Source organism: Molothrus aeneus, chromosome 9 (genome assembly GCF_037042795.1).
Source record: "Molothrus aeneus isolate 106 chromosome 9, BPBGC_Maene_1.0, whole genome shotgun sequence".
Classification (NCBI taxonomy): Eukaryota; Metazoa; Chordata; class Aves; order Passeriformes; family Icteridae; genus Molothrus; species Molothrus aeneus.
Window position 1 is genome coordinate 23,465,656 of NC_089654.1, and position 18,946 is coordinate 23,484,601.

At 45.4% G+C, this 18,946-nt stretch overlaps 2 protein-coding genes across 4 annotated transcripts in view; one reads left to right on the forward strand and one right to left on the reverse strand.

Moving 5' to 3' along the window:
* Positions 1-10,596, reverse strand: part of CDC73 (cell division cycle 73) — a 101,575-nt gene extending 90,979 nt beyond the window's left edge. Inside the window, exons 1-7 of the mRNA XM_066555828.1 lie at positions 10,453-10,596; positions 4,950-5,055; positions 3,914-3,983; positions 2,844-2,906; positions 2,704-2,756; positions 2,245-2,333; positions 707-923 (exon numbers count right to left, since the gene is read on the reverse strand). Coding sequence (XP_066411925.1) covers positions 707-923; positions 2,245-2,333; positions 2,704-2,756; positions 2,844-2,906; positions 3,914-3,983; positions 4,950-5,055; positions 10,453-10,583 — 729 coding nt within the window. The 5' untranslated portion in view covers positions 10,584-10,596. The remainder of the gene's footprint in view (positions 1-706; positions 924-2,244; positions 2,334-2,703; positions 2,757-2,843; positions 2,907-3,913; positions 3,984-4,949; positions 5,056-10,452) is intronic.
* Positions 10,597-15,866: 5,270 nt separating this feature from the next.
* Positions 15,867-18,943, forward strand: GLRX2 (glutaredoxin 2). Of its 3 annotated transcripts, none has more exons than XM_066555433.1 (4): positions 15,867-15,958; positions 16,800-16,869; positions 17,674-17,769; positions 18,293-18,943. In XM_066555433.1, the coding sequence occupies exons 1-4, from the start codon at positions 15,909-15,911 to the stop codon at positions 18,410-18,412; spliced, it is 336 nt and encodes a 111-aa protein (XP_066411530.1). In that variant the 5' UTR covers positions 15,867-15,908; the 3' UTR covers positions 18,413-18,943. The 3 variants fall into 3 exon arrangements, with proteins under 3 accessions (XP_066411530.1, XP_066411528.1, XP_066411529.1); XM_066555431.1 differs by having other exon boundaries at positions 15,869-15,958; positions 17,593-17,769; XM_066555432.1 differs by lacking the exon at positions 15,867-15,958 and adding an exon at positions 16,198-16,719 and having other exon boundaries at positions 17,593-17,769.
* The last annotated feature ends 3 nt before the right edge of the window (positions 18,944-18,946 follow it).

The window sequence follows — 18,946 nt, forward strand, 5'->3', positions numbered from 1 at the left end:
ACATGATTTTCCTGTGACAATACTTAAAAGAAGTAGTGAAGGCAAAGGATGCAGTTTGACAATAACCTCAGGAAAACAGACCATTGAAATCTTTTAGAAATTGACTTACTGCTTCCTTGAGAAATTTAGTGCCAAGTAGCTCTGCAATAAAGACAGCCTCACTGTCCAAAGAGAGCAAGCTGGCAGCTGTGCTTGCAACCACGTTCAGAACAGCACCTAACCAAGTGCAGCCCAAAGCAGCATCAAGGGACAAAACCCTCTTCATGGTAACACTCTCTGGTTTTGTCCATTACAGCATTTTTCCTCCTTACTTCTTTGGTGTTTTCCACAATGTAGAGGCTTTGGGCTTTCAATGCACCTGTGTTGTTCTTTCTATCAATTACTCCCCACTTGGGTCTGTTTCCAATCCATTCCTGGAGCCCTCCCCACTGCAGGGCCCAAGCCAGCTTTGGTTAAGAGGAATTAGGTGATTACTTAGTATCTTTTAAATGGCTGAAACAAGTAGCTGGAGATACAATTTAGATTTACTGTAACACAATAAGGACAAACTCTTCTGTCACTGTGCCAACAGCCCTGCAAGCCCACCTTTACATGGAACACTGAGCATAATCCCCCTGTCATCTCTGATTAACAAATTAGATACAGAAAATCAAAATGCAGTTTGTCATAGGGATCATAAAACCCAGCTTCATATCCAGAGCATTACCTTGCCTGTGCTTTGTAAGATTGTAGTTCTTGTCCTCCATACTCTCTCCCTGCTGACAATATCTCTAGTTACATCCACTTCAGCATCAACAAAACTTCTCTGTTTAAGAGCAGTTATGTCATCATCCAGATCAGTTTTGATAGTGGATCTTTTCTTTGCCATGATTTTGGCTTTGATAGCAGCAATTTTTTCCACTGACATAGCTTCAGACAAGGACCTAAATGAGCAAAAGTAACAGCAGAGACTGAATTATTGCACAAACAATTCTTCTGAAAGAATTTGTGAGTGAGTAACTTCATCCTGCCAAAGTTTAAGGCTGTACTATAAACCACAAAACAGTCACCTTAAATATACACTGAAAGATTATATAGGCTTGGCATCGCTGTTTTGGACATGTGAATCCATTGTGTAACAAAAGACTCACAGTACTAACACAAATACCATCCAAAAATCCCAACTATACCAAACAAAAATAAAGAACTCAAATGTAAAGCATCAGGACTAACACCTTCATTTATAGCAACATTCAAATTTCAGTTCCCTGTTATTTTTAGTGGATTACAATTTTGTCAACCAACACCTGGCTGCTCTGAGGCTTTCAAAGCATTGCTCTAAACCTTGGCTGAGGTGCAGTTATGTGGACTTGGTCCCTTGGAAGATGTGGTACCTTCTCAGATTGTGCAGGTCAGCAAACAACAGATGGTGGGAACCCTGTCCACATTAATCTGAGTTTGAGAGAACTCACTCGAGTCCAAGAGTGCAACACCTGTATGTGTTTGTTTTAACTGTAAACACAGCATTGGGCTGTTTTGCAGGTGAGCTGAAGAAAAACGATCAAGACTGAATTGCACAACACTAACTGTCCATACCAAATTTACTATTACATAGGGCTGTTCTTCATTTCAGAATACATGAAAAAATTAATTTAAGTACTGGCTGTGAGCATTCTCCTTAGTAAGTATGTTATGGGGAAGGGAACTTTGTGTTGCTACTTGGTGTACAGCAGGGCCAAGCACAGAGTTGAAACTCACCGCCTGTAACTATTTGTACTGTTTTTAAAGGGGTAGTTGTTTACATTCAGCATTAAAATAACTGGTAGCTAGAGAATATAAACTAATTCAAACAACACACAGTAACCCTCAGTGCAACACTGCCAAGTTGTACTACACTCAAGGTAGCAACCACATTATTAGTTTATACAAAAATCACACATACTTTTAATTTTTTTCTTATGCTTTCTACCTATGCCACAATCAGATTTTTTTCCTATAGTTTCCTTTAAGTATACCTATATAAGAGATAGGAAGAAATCATTCAAAATACATATTTTTCATGTGCTTAGCTATAATTATGGATTTTATAAATGCCTCAAATCTGCACTGTCACTGATAACACCTGACTCCTTGAACATCACTGAGAGTATCAAAGAGGGAAATTTCCACTGAGAGCTGCTGGACAGAAGCAAAACTGGCTGCTTTTAGCAGAAATTGTTCTCCATCCTGTAATTAAGCATTAGGCATAAGGAGCAGTAATCCCACCTGATCTGCTCCGTTTGCACGATTCCCTCTTTGTGTCCTTCCAGCCGAGCTGCCAAGCGCTCCTTGTCCAGGCGCACACACTCTTCATCCTGGAAGGAACAGTCACGTTTAAGTTCTTGTGCACTCTCTTTTCAAATATAAATACAGCTAGAATTAAAGCTGTTCAGAAGTATTTTCTTCACATTTGCAAGGACAATCTTTATTTCCAATGACTTTTGATCTGGGCATTATCATTAAGTGCAGAGTTATTGGAAGTTTCCTCAACAATCACAATTCTTCAAGTCTAACCTCTAACCCCTTCCAGTTCCCATTCCCATGGAGCTCTAACCCCTTCCAGTTCCCACTCCCATGTTACCTGTACACCAAAGGACAGGTAACCCAATGGAATTCCTACAAAAGCAGATGAACACTAATTTACCTCCACCAACAATTTGTATTGATGACAGTCACTGTCATTACCTCTATTCTTGGTTTCTTTGCTTCTGCTAATATTTCATCTGCTGCTCTTTTAACTACAAGAAAAAAGAGGATATTAAAAATGCAAGATTGTATAGATTTTTATAAAATAACCTCAAAGTTATTTTTTAGTGAAGCTGTACCTTGAGTGGATCGTTGAAGGCCAATTTCAAGTGGAGCACTTCTGTCTATGCTTGATGAGGTTGCTGCATTCAAACAGAACATTCAGTTTAAAAAGAAAATATTTGCAATAATATTTGGGTATAAAAGAAAGAAGGACAACAGACAAAGTGCAACAATGGAAGCTCTACATATTAGTTAGCAAAGGTGGTCAAACACTGGGACTAGTGGAACTAGTCAGAACCTGACTGAATGTAAAGTTAAATTATGTTGCTCAGGGTCATTTGGCCCTTCTCTGAAAAGTGGATTGGACCAGGTGACCTCTTCTGGTCCATTCCAACATAAATGAATCAGTGATTCTATGATCTCTATATCCCACTCATAAAAGAACACAGAGACACAATGAGAATTAGACTCTAAAATCAAGATGTATTGGATTGTCTAGGTTTGTTTTTTTTTAAAAAGACAACCTGGTGATCCCTTCAAAATATATATATAAAGTGATTTTACTCATCATATTACAGAAATAATATCATACTCCAGGATACTTAAAATCTAAAGACCACCTACAAAGCAGAGGATCTTACAAAGGTGATATTTCTGTTTTTCTCAGAGAAACCTCTTTTTCTGACTATTGCTAACAAAAAAATTCAAGATAATGAAATGCTAGGCAAATCTGCCAGACTGACAAAGCAGTGATTCCATACATTTTATTACACTGAAGATTTCATCCCACACATTTCTTGCATTCAAGATCAATGTACAACTGAAAGCCTCCCATAGTCTAGAGAAGGAAAAAACATACATGCTAAGCACTCTAACACATAATTATTAACTAGAGTAGGTTAATAGAATAATAATGTTCACCTCTAAACAGGCATGTAGGAATACAGCTCCTATCCAAGCAAAACAGTTAATTTAAGAACACAATTAAAAATGCAAGAAATAATAACTTTGAGAAGTTTCAGCACATTCAGTTAAGATGCAAACTGCCTACTGTTACCCAACCTTCCCCTCCTAGCCCTCACTTGTGCCATGAATATGAAGCAGTAAAGAGCACTGTGTGTCCAAGTCAAAAGAACACATCACTCACATGTTTCCCCATTTAGGTATGCAAGCAAGTCTTTCCTATCAGGTCTTCTTACCACAGGAATGTTTTCAGTCTGAAAAGACAGCAGATGTGACATTAAACTGTTCTTCCCTCACAAATTTTTACTCACTGAAGATTTTTTTACTTTTGCTGAAAACTACTCATTCACACCAAGACATGACCACGTGTCCTGCCACTTAAGGAAGTTTAAGTATCAAGCTTAAAGTACAACCACATCCTAGAGGATGTTCAGCTACACAAAATTAAACATACAATCTGCTACAAAACTGAAAGAGAGAGCAGCCTTCTTCCTTCTAACTTTCTAGTAAGATCAAGAACTAGCTTTTACCACACACACAAACACTTCCCTGCCAGGAGTGTGTGTTGATACATGGAAATCATGTATCTCAATTGTGTAGTTCCAACACAGCACTGCTGTCTCAGGTAACAATGAAGCACAAGGAAAGATGAAGAGTGGCCTCATAGAAAAGAATCAAACAGAAATTAAAAAGACTTTTTAAAAATTCCTTTATTTGTAGGGCTTAACCAGTAATTTTTTTTAATTGGATTGCTTACTTCCAAGTCCACTCCAAAGCTGTTCAGCTTTTCTCCATTCTGCAGATCCTTGCCATCTAAGGCACTAAAGGATCATCTAGATTGGGATCACTCCACACAACAGATGGACAAAAGTACTCCTGAAATAGTTTAGTGCTGGAAACAACTATGTCCATAGACTATCATGATAAATGCTGCCATTACTGTTAATAATTGGTTAACAAACTCTTGCTGTAAACATAATTCGGTGGTTTGAAGGGATAATCTGTTAGGAAGTGAATTGTCAAGAAAAATACTCCACCCTGACAGGACTTGTCATGTGATCCTTCTGCAGAGGTGATTGTTTTTAAACACTCACACACTCTGCTGCATCTCATTCTCACTTTCCCCAGCCACACACAAGTGCATTTATCAGTCCCTGAAAATAACTACACACATTCATCACCACAAGACAAAAACATCACATTTTGTATGGTCTACTTACTGCAGCACGACGGACATAGACAGGATGGGAAAGGTGCACATTATTGAGCAGGAACAAGATAGAATCCAAAGTGTAGTATTCCCTGGGCTGGCCCTCTTTCCCTGTCCTGTAACACAAGAAAAGGTTGTAGAATTTAATTTCTCCATCTCTGTCTCAAGCACATCCTCTTTTAGAAAAGTTCTCTTTTCTTTCCAGATGACAGTTTAAAAAGCAAGTTAATATTATTATCAGGCTATTGCCAAACTAGTGAGCTCTCAATTGTGCTAACAAATACAGGTGAGGGAGATGAGTTCTTGCTGCCTCTTTACTGTATGAATTATTTAAAAAACCTTCACAAAATAAGCCAAAATAAATATGTTGTAAAATAAACAAGCAAAACTTGGGAAATATAAGTACACATCGCCTCTCATTCACACTATTTATTCTGATTATCAAAGGAACTGTCTATCACATGTGAGACAGCCAGACAAACAGAACTGAGCTGCAAATGAAATAAAGCATTAGATCATCTTCAGGTACAACAGGCCAGAATGCTCAGCACCAGAGAAAGCACAGTGAGAACCTGGGACATAAATTCCAAAGTCTAGGGAGCAAAGGGCTCAAAACAGTGCCCAAAGATTAAAATAAGGAGTGACTACAAACTAATTGCACAAGAAAATCAGCAAAATGCTGAAGGATACAAAATCACAGTGAGCTCCCATACTGAAGTCAGACCACATCAGAGCAGCACAACAGCATCAAGTTCAATCTGAGCTTCCAAACAGCTTGTTTCAAAGATACAGCTCTTAAGTCTAAAAGGGAACTTGTTCTGAGCAACTATTCACAAAAAAAAAAAAAAAACAAACCAAAACCCACACCAAACAAGGCCAAATAAATGCCTGGCTCAGCTTGGCTCCATGTACATTGAACAGAATTCCCCCCTCTCACCCATTATGCTGTTACTACAACATTGTGTAGGGGAAGCAATGCCTGTCCATGTTTCAAAAACCCCTATTCCCTAAACACTCCCAGTGCTCTGAGAAACACCCCTGGCAGCCAGGAAAGCAGCAAGGGCAGAAATTCCACTGCCCACCCCCACCTTGGGACATGCCAAACCCCAGCTCCAGGCAGGACAGGGCTCCTCCACATTGCCCAGTCCCTGTCCCTGACCAGCTGGCTCACCTTAAAGCCTGAGGAAGAGAAGCCACCACAAAACCAGCCCAAAGCTATAAATTTAAGAGTGGGAGAGAATTTTCAACAAATAAGAGATTTCAGGAAGAAACCCTTCCATTGAAAGAGTTTTCCTTCTAAGTACAGTGGCTTTACTCATGGATCATCATCTGCACCAAAACACACAGCACAGAAGTGCCAGCCTCACCGGGGGAAGGGAGAGGAAATAAATACCCAGCCACAACTTTATGGAGCCTGGAAGAGTCACACAAAAATCTACTAAACCAACAGAGGTGTAAGTCTGCTTTCACAGTACTGTGGATTTAATGCCACCTACTGCTTTGCTTGTCATTACTTTTCTGAAATTAGTTAAGAGTGCCCAACAACCTGTTCAGAACTTATTATCAGCACTAAAGTTCAAAACCTCCCTTCACAAGGATGCCTGAGAAAACCAAGAAGAAAAACATGCAGTGAAAAGGGATTCAGGATACCAAAACTGTAGAATAAAGGATCTATCTTACCACTGTCCCTTCCCTCCAAAAAACTCGGTCTGCATGAGGTGGAGGGTGCCTGTACTTTTTGTTGCTGCAGAGGAAAGGGAGCAGACACACAGGATTTTTCTTTCAACTGCTATGAAGCCAAAACTGGCAGCCACCCGAACTGGATTCCTCAGCGAGGAACTGTTTGAACAAGCAGCAAAGCAGTAAGGATCTTTGATAAGGTGGTGTCTAAACACACTGGAAGCACTAGCAGAAACAAAAGCTTCCTCTACACAGGCTTGGCTCCAAAGCAAAGCCATGATGTCACATGATACAGCTGTCACTTCATTTTAAAACAAACACTTTAGATTGTCTTAGTTCAGAATCACTCATTATTTCTTTGAAGTGTGCCATATGCACTGAGCACAACAGAAAAGTCCAAGCTGGTCATCTACTCAAGCTCTACAATACTTAGCAAGAAATGACAAAACAAAAACAAACAAATACTGAACCATTATCTATTAATTGAAACAATGCAGTGTTACAAAGGCACAGGCATTGCCAAAGCTCAGCAGGGCACAGCTGGTACTTGATCACTTCAGCCACACACACACAAGAATTCCCCGTGCTCATTATGGCTCTGAGGATGTTTTATTAGGAGCACAAGATATTGCACATTAATAGGAAATCATCAGATGGACAAGCAGCTGCACACAAGGAGAAAACCTAAGCCTAAACTGACATTTCAACATCAGCATGTGCTCCTGCTAAATAAACTGAGAACTAAAAACAGGCAGATCTGAGGGTAGCTTACCTCATTCCATTTACAAACATCCAAAGTAGAAACAGAAATTAATTCTGTTACTTCCCATATTCAGTTATGGCATCAATTACTTAAGAACAAAATTAAAATCTTAGGGGGCAGATCTCAGCAAACCCAGTAACAATCATTAAAGTAAAAATATAAGGAACAGTTGCATCTCTTACAAAATAAACTCCAGCTTAAACATGGAGAAAATGTTTGTATAATAGGAGAGAGTAAGCTTCACCTGCTCATTTTCAACACCAGAAACTGACTTCTTTCTCATCCATTCACCTCCCACCTGTGGGCACCAGGAATTTATTCATTTTTAACAGCTTTGTTTCCTCTTTCCTGTTTCAAAGCCTGAAGTTTTTCAGAGGTACTAAGGACCTGTGCCTCATCCACAAAACCAAGCCGAAATCTTTAAGGCCACAAGACAAAGCACACTGAGTATCACACAACCGACAATACCCAGGGCCAGCTGCTCACTGTTTGCAAACTCAACTGCATATCCAAGCCCCTTGACTAGGCAAACAAAGCAATAAATTTCTTTGGTAGATTGATTCCTTCCTTTGGTTTTGAAACAGATTCATTAATCACTCTTCAGGGCCCATAGGTCAAAACACACAAACCACATCACCTCAGACCACCTAGCCTTTTTCATGTGCCAGCAGAAGCATCCCTATAATTATTAGCTGGAAACTAAACTGGATTAAAGTTGCTTTCCCCCCACACTTTTTTTTTCCTGCCAGGTTACTTTGAACTTGGCTTGATTCCTCAGCCCAATTCCCTGTTTGGGTGACACTTGTGCCAGAGAGAGAGAAGGCAATGCAGGGTAGCACTGCTGACTTCTGCCAGCTAAGCTGCTCGAGGAGCCACAGCTAAATGTCTCCTGGGACTACTTCTAATTCTAGCAGGGACAAATGCCACTGCTGCTCTTCAGCCTGGCATTACTCTCTTCAGGCTGGAGATGCAATTACAGCAACCGTGCTGGGGACATCTAAAACAGAACTCGAGGTTTGCTCTGTGAAAGATTAAGCCACCAACACCTGCTCAGTGCAAACATAATTTGGGTCCTGTCAAATGACCTGAATATAAAAGGGTTTGAATCTTGAAAGTTTTTGAGAATGTCCCTCCTGAGTGTAGCAATTACCTAAATTAGCAGCTCCTGAAGTGTGGTGTTCAAGCTACTGAGCATGGCTTGCAGAACTGGTCTCATTTTTACAGTGTCTTCAATTCAAAGCTGAGACATGCAAAATGCCACAGTGCTTGACAAGAAATGCTGTGAACTGAGAGCAGTCTGATCCTATCAAAAGCTCAGAGGCCACTGGTCTAAACCAAGATTTAAAGAACAAAACCCCTCAAATTCCACCACACAGGTACCCCAGGTGAGCCCTCACAACTCCGGCAGAAGCTGCTGCTCTGTTCACCCACACATCCTTCTTGACCAGGAAGATAAAGCTGCCTGGCTCTACACATGGCAAAGTTGGCTCTCCAGCTGCTTTTAGGGTTTTGGTAACAATTTCTGGGTCTAATCCAAGCTCTCCTGAGCAATAGGATAGGGCTGGCAGATCAGTTTCTTGTTCCCTGCAGAAGGGCAATGAAACTTGTTTGTCTGCTTAATCACTACTTGTTACCGCTTGGGAAAAGCAACTTGTAGCAAGGAAATCACCACATCTTTCTACACACTGCCCAGCAAAAATACAGCCAAGACTTCTAACTACTTGTCCAAATATTTTTCTTCCTCTTCAGTCTACATACCAGTATCCCCCCACTCAGCCAGGAAGCACAAATAACTCCAAAAGTAGTTTTTGAAAGCCTAAAACAGGTAATGAAAAAGCAGATTTCTAGTAATATATAAGGGACAAAGTAAAATCAGCTAGGAAAAGTCCACCTACAACTGAAGATAAGCAAGTAGGCTTAACTGCTTTCTCTCTCTCAATCTAAGGCTAGTAATAGTCCTATCATAATCATGAGGAAAAAAAAATAATTCCTGGTCAGACTTAACTGCAAGTTCAGGGTTTTGTGAGAAATCTGCAGGCACTTCTGCTTTTCAACAAAGGTTCACAGGATAACATGTCCTCTTTGAATAGTACCTGAGCTTTAAAAAGGAGCATTTTTCCCTTTTAAGTTTGAAAAGGATTCATTGAAACTCTTCTAGTGAGGACACCAAGAAGCAGCAGCTGCTAAATTCTGAGGAAAGGCAAACAAAAAAATCCCTTTGCAATGTAAATAATCCATGCTACACTAGGAAATTCAACAGGTAAAAACCCTCATTTTCTAGAGGCTTTCTAAAGTCAGGCATCTTATCTACTACAATCATATAAGCCACATAAACACTCTCTACGTGTTTATTACGATAAGACCAACCAGGGAACAGCCTGCACCAGGTCCTGCCCAGGAAGAGGCCTCAGGTGGGGGCAGAGCACCTGCACAGCTCATCAGAGGGAGTCGGTCCGGGCCTCGCTGCCCTGGTCCCGGTGCTTTGTCAAAGCTCCAGGAGCCGAGGAGCAGCCCCGATAACCCAAGAGAGAACCACAGCCGGTGCTGAATGGGAAGGGAACCATCGGGATCACCGACTGCAACTCCCGGCCCCGCACAAAGCACCCCAATAACCCCACCGTGCGCCTGAGAGCGTTGTCCGAGCAACAACACAACGCGTCTATTTCACCAAACACCGGAAAAACTTGGGAGCAGCCGCCTGCTGCCATCTCATCGCATGAGTCTGCAGGACGCGGCCCCGCAGGCGGCACGGGCAGGAGCGCCGAGAGCCGAGGAACGGCCCGGGCCCGGCTCCGCGACTCTCCCGGGCCAGGGCAGGAGCCGGGAACGTTCCCGAAGGGAGCGGCGAGCGCTGCCCGCCCGGCCGGGCTGCCAGGGCACGGGGATCGCCCACGGGACAGCCGGGCAGGGCGCCGAGGCCCTGCGGGGAGCGGCACCGGCCCGCCCGACCCCGTCCGCGCCGCCACCCGCGGAGCGCCAAGGACGGCGGCACCCCCGTCCCCGCTGCCCGGGCGCAACTTCGGGGCAACTTCTGCCCCCGCCCGCCCCTCGCCCCGGCCGCGTCGCTTACCCCCAGATGACATAGTTGGTCTTGACGTTCTTGGGCCAGGAGAACTCTCCGAAGATCACCTCGTCGCCCTTGACCACGATCTCCTTCTTCTGCGTGTTGTACTGCCGCAGCACGCTCAGCACGTCCGCCATCTTCGCCCGGCCGCCACCGCTCCGGCCGCCGCCGCCCGCCGCAGGACCCCGCCGGCGCGCCCCAGGCTGCCCGCCGTGAATGCCTGAACCGAAGCCGCCGCGCCGCCTACTAGGGGCGACGCCGGACGCGTTGCCATGGGAGCGACGTGGGCCCGCCCCCGCCCGGGAGGGGGCGGGGCTGTGGGGGCGGAGGCCACGCCCCCTTGCCCCTCAGGGCGGCTGCGCCCCCGCTGCCCTCACGGCGGCACAGGCGGGGCGGGGTTGTGGGTGCGGCTTGCTCCGTCCTGAGCACACGGAGCTATCTTACGTTTTATGTGGAAATAGAGCTTTAGACACAGTCACTGCCTGAGTTTATCGGCGTGCTTCCCTTCTCTGGAGCTTTGATGCTCCCGCGTGCCCGCCGAGTGGCGGCGCGGGGCTGAGCCGCGCTCCGCGGGCGCGCTGGGGTGGTTTGGGCGGGGGAAACGAGGGGTTTAGGTGGTGCTGAGGGGATTTTAGAGGGTGCTGGAAAGCGTGGGTGGTGCTAAGGAGGTTTTTCAGGGTGCTGGGAAGCATTATTGGATGCTAAAACACAACTAAAAAGGGTTTCGGGGGTGTTGAGGTTTGCGGGGGGGGTTGGGATGCTAGGATAGCATGTGGTACACTGGGAGGAGTTTTAGTGGAGCTAAAGAGAATTTAGAGGGTGCTCAAAGGGATTTGGGGTGCTAATGGGGCTTTAGGGTGTGCTGGGAGGGGTCTGAGAAAACTAAAATGGATTCGGGTGTGCTGAGGAGGTTTGAGAGGTGTTGGAGGTGCTGGGCTGGTTTATGGTGCACTTGGAGGGGTTTTAGTGACACTAGAGAGGTTTTAAAGGGCCCTGAGAGGGATTTGGGGGTGTTTAGGGTGATACCTCAAGCAAACAGTGTCAAAGGAGCAGAGGGAGCAGCAGGAAGCAGGATCAGTGAAGTTTATGCTGGATATTAGGAAAAGGTTCCTCACCCAGATGGTGGTCAGGCTCCCTCAGGGCAGGTAATGGTCCCAATCCTGCCAGAGTTCCAGAAGCTTTTGGGCAATGTTTTCAGACACAATCCATGGTGGGATTATTGGGGTGTTCTATGCAGGGACAGGAGTGCAGCTCGATGATCCTTGTGGGTCCCTTCCAACCCCGGGTATTTTCTCTCACTCTGATTCTCTCAGACACCGTGTGCATCTCACTCTGCAGGCTGGAAAGAAAATCTCTGTATCCTGGATATAAAGCTGGGTAAAAAAAAAAAAAGAAGTCTCTGCTTTATCAATCACAAAAATGCCCTTTAAGTCTGATACAAATAAGCCATCAAAAGACTATAACAAAAAAAAGGTCATTAGGAAAATGTTGCCTGTAAATGTGAAGAAGGACAAACAGTAATGCCATGGAGCACATCCCATGTTACCCTGCAGAATTTGGGATCTCAGAGTTCGGTTTGCTCTGTTTGCTCACCTGAGCAACTGCACAGCTGTAGCTGGCACGTGCTCTCCCCATGTTCCAGGTTAATTTCTTCTGCTCAAACACACACAAACTGGGAGCATAGCATTCCCAGCAGAACCAAACACACTGGTACCCCCTGGGGAATATAAATTGCAGGATTTGAGATCCTAGAACAAGCTCTTATCATGACTTATTCTAACCCTTGATGCTCAGAATTTTCTTAACACTCTCCAACACTGGCAGAAAACATGATACCATCTCAAATTTGCAAAAAGGCAGAATTGGGTCATTTTTCTTTTTGTAAGTAACATGTGCTGAGGCTGACAAAACAGACTAAAAGCCAACAGTCTATAGAATTCCCTGTTGCAATATGTTAGTGATAGCCCCATCTGTGTCACAGTAACAACACGCAGAGCACCACAAGTGTATTTAAAACATTTCAGATATGGTATTGAAATAGTCTAGCACACAAATTTGTACTACAACACCCAGTAACATGGTGAATTATACCAATCACTGCTGATATTTATTTGTCAGTGGATATAGAGTAATAGTTATGTGTTTAGAAGACAAAGGCATAATGAATAAACAATATCATTTCCTGAACTGGATTTAGAATTATAACTAGAGCTACAGCTCATGAAAATTGGAGCAGGACTTGAAATGCTTCCAGCAGGCCAAGTCCCATTTCCATGCCTCATCCAAAAGCCCCAGTGTATCCCCTAAACCAGTGCTACCTCTTCAGAAACACATCCTGTATATCTGCTGCACCACAAGTAACACCTCTTTTCAGTGAGACACACAGTCACTGTGTTATAATGACACCAAAAAGCCCCTCATTTCAATTCTGCTCCATTCTGCTGCTCAGGGAGCAGGGAATGGTGCACACACAGCTGCAAAGAGATTTATTTTCAGGTTTCCAGAAAACGTTGTAGTTCTGGTTTCCTTTTCCACTTAAGGCTGCCTTCACTGGGAAGGACAGTGAAGAAGAAGGGAAGGGAAAGGAAAGGGGAGCAAGGAGGGTGTGCACTGGCAGTAGTTCAGCAGGGACAAGCTGCCTGCATCCCTAGGAGCAGGATCCCTGCAGGAGCTGGGTGTGCTGCTCTGGGAGGAGGGAACAAGGCAGGGAGCAGCAGGGAGCAAGTTGGTCTCGCCCTGCTGAAATCAATGCAGATGTGAAACCAAGGATGGAGCAGCACAGAGGTCATGCTCTGGCAGGAACAATGCAGGGAACAGGAACTCAGCCAAAGGAATGACCCAGCTTTGTGTCAGTACCCCCTATATATGCTCATGACCAAAATCAAACTCCACTTAAAAAGGAAATTATGTCAGCCACAACTTCACCTTCTCCTGTCACTCACTGGAAACAATATAAATACAGCTGTAGCAGTAAGGGAGGTGAGAGGAGACTCCATCTCTGATTCCTGGCACTGTCAGAGGGCTCTGCCTATCTCCTCCCCTCAGGGACACCTACTGGGTAAGACTCCAGAGCTCGGCTGTAGCAAGTGCTTGCTCAGGAAATTCAGAAAGCCAGCCTGTGATTGTGATCATACTCTTACTGCTACATGTTTTCATCTTATTGCAAAAATTCCATACCTTCTTGGTGATTTTTCACAGGCAGCTCCTCACAGCACTGACTCCTTCTCAGCACAACCAACAAACTCCAGCTCCCTTCTCACCCAGCTAACCCACTCTTTTGTAGCCCTCGTCTTCTTATTGGACACAGCTGTGGTCTGTTAAGGGCAGGCCTGTTCCTGATCTTTGGTAATTAGTGCAGCTGCAACTCCTCAGGGGTGAGATTCCCTTCTGCACTATTCTCTTACATTCTATCCCTCCACAGCTGGCATCTCTCACCTGACTGTGGTTGTGGCTGGCTGGATGGTTCATATTTCCTGGGCTCACACACACTTCTGCACACAGGGTACTCCCCACCGGCACAGAACCACAGGCTGGGCTGGAAGGAACTCCAAAGGTCATCTCTTTCCAGTGCCACACCAGCTCTGCATGTCTGCTGCCGAACTGGCCATGGCTCAGAAGCTAAACCCAGCTGTCCCAGCCCCTCTGATAGCTGAGGAGCAGCTGGAATGCCAGGGGGGTGATTTTCTGCCAAATTTAATATTTTTCTGTAAAAATATAGTGGGTTTACTCTTAATGTGACACTTTCATTACAAGTTTTGACTGGGAGTTTACAAAATAGTTCCCACCGTTTCCTTTGGGGATCACAGTGACATTATTAACCAGCATTTATATCTTTGAATTAGGATTTGATATGAAACTATTTTCATGTGGCATTCTATACCTGAGAGTTTATCAGTTTTATCACAGAAGATTAGGCTACAAAATCATTATCTGAAATGAGCAAGCAAATTATCATTTAGTAAAATGAGAGTATATGACATGGGTACAATGTTTCTATTGCATTTTCTCACTATTTTAACAAGTTATACTGATGTTTTGTAGCAAAGGAAAATTAAGTTGCAAAACATTAGACAAATTTTCATCATAGTTAAGTTAATTTAAGATTAATCAACATCCAGGAAGATGACAGAAAGATACATCACACATGAACACACATTCCCTTTTTCACAGATACATGTGAGCAAAACCAAATCAGAACCGAGTGCATTTCCTTGCAGTATTTTTTAAAACACAGGGCTCAGCACTGAACAGTGTTCCAGAGCACAATTTACCCTCTCAACTAAGAGGGGGTAGAAAAGTTTCTCCATTACTGAAATACTTGTGCAGACGCTGGAGGGGATGCTCAGAGGATATTCCACAGGAGTGCTCTGCCAAGGACACTCATTTCACCAGGCTCCACAGCAAGGTATGTGGGGCTGAAATACAGAATATTGTTGAACAGCTTTTACTGGGCAGAGGAAATAAAAAAATCCAACACCTCCACATAAAGTAAAACCTCCCCTATTTTTTTTTCCCCAGGAGCCACTAAAAACATTCCACACATTACACGATTAGCCAGCTCCACTAACACAACTTCCCAGGTACCAGGAGCAGCTCTTCATCCCCCACCCATTATTTACTCCATTCCCAACGCTCCTGTTCCACAGGGTGGTTTCTGACCAAAGAACTGCAGGGCAGGAAAGAAACGTGAGGAAGAACAGGCAACAGAAACCAGGACGGAGAAGATTTCAAGTAAGTTTTATACTGGACAAAGCAAAGGCATCGCTGAAACCCCCACATCTGGGAGTCAGCCGGGCAGGAGGCCAAACCTCCCCGACCCCCCTCACAGGAGGAGCAGCTCCGGGGCCTATCCCGGGAAATCCAGCCCCTCTTTATGCCTCTCCTGACCCCTATCCCGGGTAATCCAGCCCCTCTCTACGCCTCTCCTGACCCCTATCCCGGGAAATCCAGCCCCTCTTTATGCCTCTCCTGACCCCTATCCCGGGAAATCCAGCCCCTCTCTACGCCTCTCCTGATCCTATCCCAGGTAATCCAGCCCCTCTTTATGCCTCTCCTGACCCCTATCCCGGGTAATCCAGCCCCTCTTTATGCCTCTCCTGACCCTATCCCGGGTAATCCAGCCCCTCTCTACGCCTCTCCTGATCCTATCCCGGGAATCCCGTGCTGCCCCTGTGCCGGCCCTGTGCTGTCCCTGTCCCCGTGCTGGCCCAGCTGTCCCAGTGCTGGCCCTGTCCCTGCTCTGGCCAAGCTGTCCCGGTGCTGTCCCTTTCCCTGCTCTGGCCCAGCTGACCCCGCGCTGTCCCTGTACAATTCCGGTGCTATCCCTGTCCCCGTGCCGTCCCGGTGCGGCTGGCGCTCCCGGAGCCCCGGCATTGCGGCGGGCAGCCCCGGGAGGCGGTGCGGGGCCCTGCGGGCGCGGCGCGGGGCGGGCTGAGGGAGCGCCGCCCCTTCCTGCCCGAGCCATGGCCCTGCAGGGGGCGCTGCGCCGCGTGGCCGCGGCCTGGGGGGGGCGGTGAGTGTGGGCCGGGGGCACCGGACCGGCACCGGGAAAGGCACCGGGAATGGGAATGGGATAAGGATCGGGGCACGGATAGAGATAGGGGTTGGGGCCAGGACTGGGATCAGGACAAGGACACGGTCTGGAGTAGGGAGTGGGATCGGCACTGGGACTGCGACAGGGATAAGGACCGGGACCGGGAGCCGGAGCGCGAGTAGGATTAGGGTCGGGACAGGGACCGGGACGGGGACAAGGACAGGGATCGGGACCGGGACCACGACTGGGATTAGGGTTGAGACAGGGACGGGAATCGGGATCGGAACAAGGACCGGGTCTGGGATCGGGACTGGGAGAAGGACAGGGCTCGGGATGAGCATGAGGACATGGATCAGGATCGGGATGAGGACAGGGCTCGGGATGAGCATGAGGACATGGATCAGGATCAGGATGAGGACAGGGCTCGGGATGAGGATGAGGCCGGGCTCGGGATGAGGATGAGGACATGGATCAGGATCGGGATGAGGATGAGGACAGGGCTCGGGATGAGGATGAGGCCGGGCTCGGGGGCGGGGCGGGTGCGGGGTGCCGGGCCCGCGGTGCCGCAGGTGTCACCCGTGTGTGTGTGGCTGTCGCCGGCGGCGCGGAGCGGTTCCCGTGTAACGGCCCCGGGGCCGGGCTGTTCCAGCCGCAGCCATCCCGCTGCTCCCCGTCCCTGCGGCCACACGAGAAGCGGGCTGGCTGCACATGCTGCAGCTCAAGGGAACCTCCATGGCGCAGTCAGTGAAATACCGAAACAAAACAGGCCAGTGTGGCCATCCTTTGAAAGCTCGAAGGTCTGACTGTCATTTCTTTTTAGCTATAGAATGGGGAACAGACAGACGGCTTCTGTAGGATTGTCGTATGGTGCTGCCGTGAATCAAATACAGGTAGCATTATTTATGTTGCTTTTACTGATTTTCAGCATTTATAAAAGCCAATTACTTCAAACCTTTTCTTATTTACACAAAGAAACACTGTAAATAGTTCTGCCTGTTGAACCTGTTCCTATGTTCATCATGGTTATCAAGACATGTTGGCAGTTTTGTTTATCCACAGCCCTGGAACCTGATCTTCCTAGGCTGCACCCGTTTTATGGGGTTTTTTTGACCTCTACTGAAATTCATGTTGCTGTTGACATTGGGGATAGAACCTTGTAAAATAACTGATATCAAGTAAAGTTAAATATTTTAGAAGTTGTGGTTTTTAAAAATTAACTGATAGTTAAAGATAGCCTGAAATCCCCTTGAATTTACAGTAAAGTGATAAGGTTGTATCTTCCAGCCACTGCTTTTGGTCACTGTGTTTGCCACTGGGACATCCCAAGTGCCCTACAGACAGAGAAAACTGTCCTAAACAATTCAGGGGGACAAAGGGAGCTGGGCAGACTGCAGAGCAGAGTTGTACCACACACTCTACCACACACCACTTGTGCTGGTTTGGAGCCAGATGCAGGTCAAACCTGCTTTCAGAGGTGCCAGCAGAGATTTTCCTGTGTTTGCTACTCTAACAGCAGCTTTTTAACCTGTGTACTACTTTCATGAGTGTTCAATAGTGTTCTAAGTGCATTGGCTTGAAGCTCGCTGACTTTCAACTTTCCTTTGAGCACACAGGACATTATTTCACGCAACTGTGTGGTGATTTTCTCTAAAACAACATGTGCATACTGCAGAATGGCAAAAAACCTCTTTCAGGGTTTGAATGTGAATTACACAGCTGTGGAACTGGACCTAAATAGAAATGGAAAGCAGTTCCAAGACATTCTGGAACAGATGACTGGTGGCAGAACAGTAAGTATGTTCTCTTATACTTAACAAGTAACAGCTTGGGCTACCCACATCCCTCTTGGGTTATATCCATAGCAAGTCCTTAATTCTTTTGAGACAGGTAAATTTGGGATACAAGCTCTAAATTAAATACTGCAGGAGGTCTCCTCTTCTAGAACCCCTCTGGCTATCCCTCACAGCTGATCTTTGCTGTACTCACACTGAAATAATTGAAGTATCAAAGCCATTTTTAATTTGTATATTTAAACCATTGCATTTAACACCTTTATTTTAATTTACATAGTCTCACTTGATTCAATTATTGGAATTTATTACAATCACCCACTCAGTGTCTTCATCCCACTTTTGAGGGGCACATGAAGTTTCCCATCTCTGTAAATATTATGGGCAAGTATGGGTTGTGTACACTAATATTATACACACATCTAGAACACAGTGATTGTGTGTACTGGAGTCCACATGGGCTTGCTTGAATGTTTACCTTTTTCCCAAGAGGTAACTAATGCAACTTTTGTTTTCTTGATAGGTCCCAAGAGTGTTTATCAATGGGACTTGTGTTGGAGGTGCAACAGATGCTCAAAAGCTTCATGAGGAAGGCAAACTGCTTCCTTTAATTAATCAGTGTCAAATGAGGCGAAATTACTGAGCAACCACCTCTAGCTTCGTCTTCCTTTGTATGAACAGAATTTCAGATGAAATCAGAAGATCACAGACACAGCATGAGCTGCACTCAACAACCTCAAACCATGGCTTTCTGAATTACAGATCACTCTTACACGTTATGGACTTGGTAAATTACTTGGTGTCCTTGCCTCAGCTTTCCCACAAGCCCAATGGTCATTAGCAAACATTCTGTAACTCTTGGGGCTCTTAGTGAGACAGTGATGTCATTTCATGGTGATTACATCCTGCTCCAGGGAAGCCCAAGCTCTGCAAAAAGAATCCTGTGGGTTTTGCTGCACATTAGTTTGCTTTCTAGCTTTGTCTCAATAAATTGTCCATTTTATTTAATGGTTTCTTTAAATATAATTCTTCTGTGTCAAACTGAAGTGTAAAGCAAACCCAGTTGGTAGTGACACTGGTGTGTGCATGTCCTGTACTCCAATGCCTGATCACCCAGCTCCCAACTCGTGTGTCCAATGGAACAGAAAAGGGAATAAAGATTCTGGCAGCTTTAGAG

Bases quoted from the DNA above. Each gene is read 5' to 3' on its own strand.
- GLRX2 (XM_066555431.1), top strand. From the start codon at position 15,909: ATGGCCCTGCAGGGGGCGCTGCGCCGCGTGGCCGCGGCCTGGGGGGGG. The intron at 16,870-17,592 runs GTAGCATTATTT...TTGAGCACACAG, and splicing joins CTGCCGTGAATCAAATACAG to GACATTATTTCACGCAACTG. The intron at 17,770-18,292 runs GTAAGTATGTTC...TTTTCTTGATAG, and splicing joins AGATGACTGGTGGCAGAACA to GTCCCAAGAGTGTTTATCAA.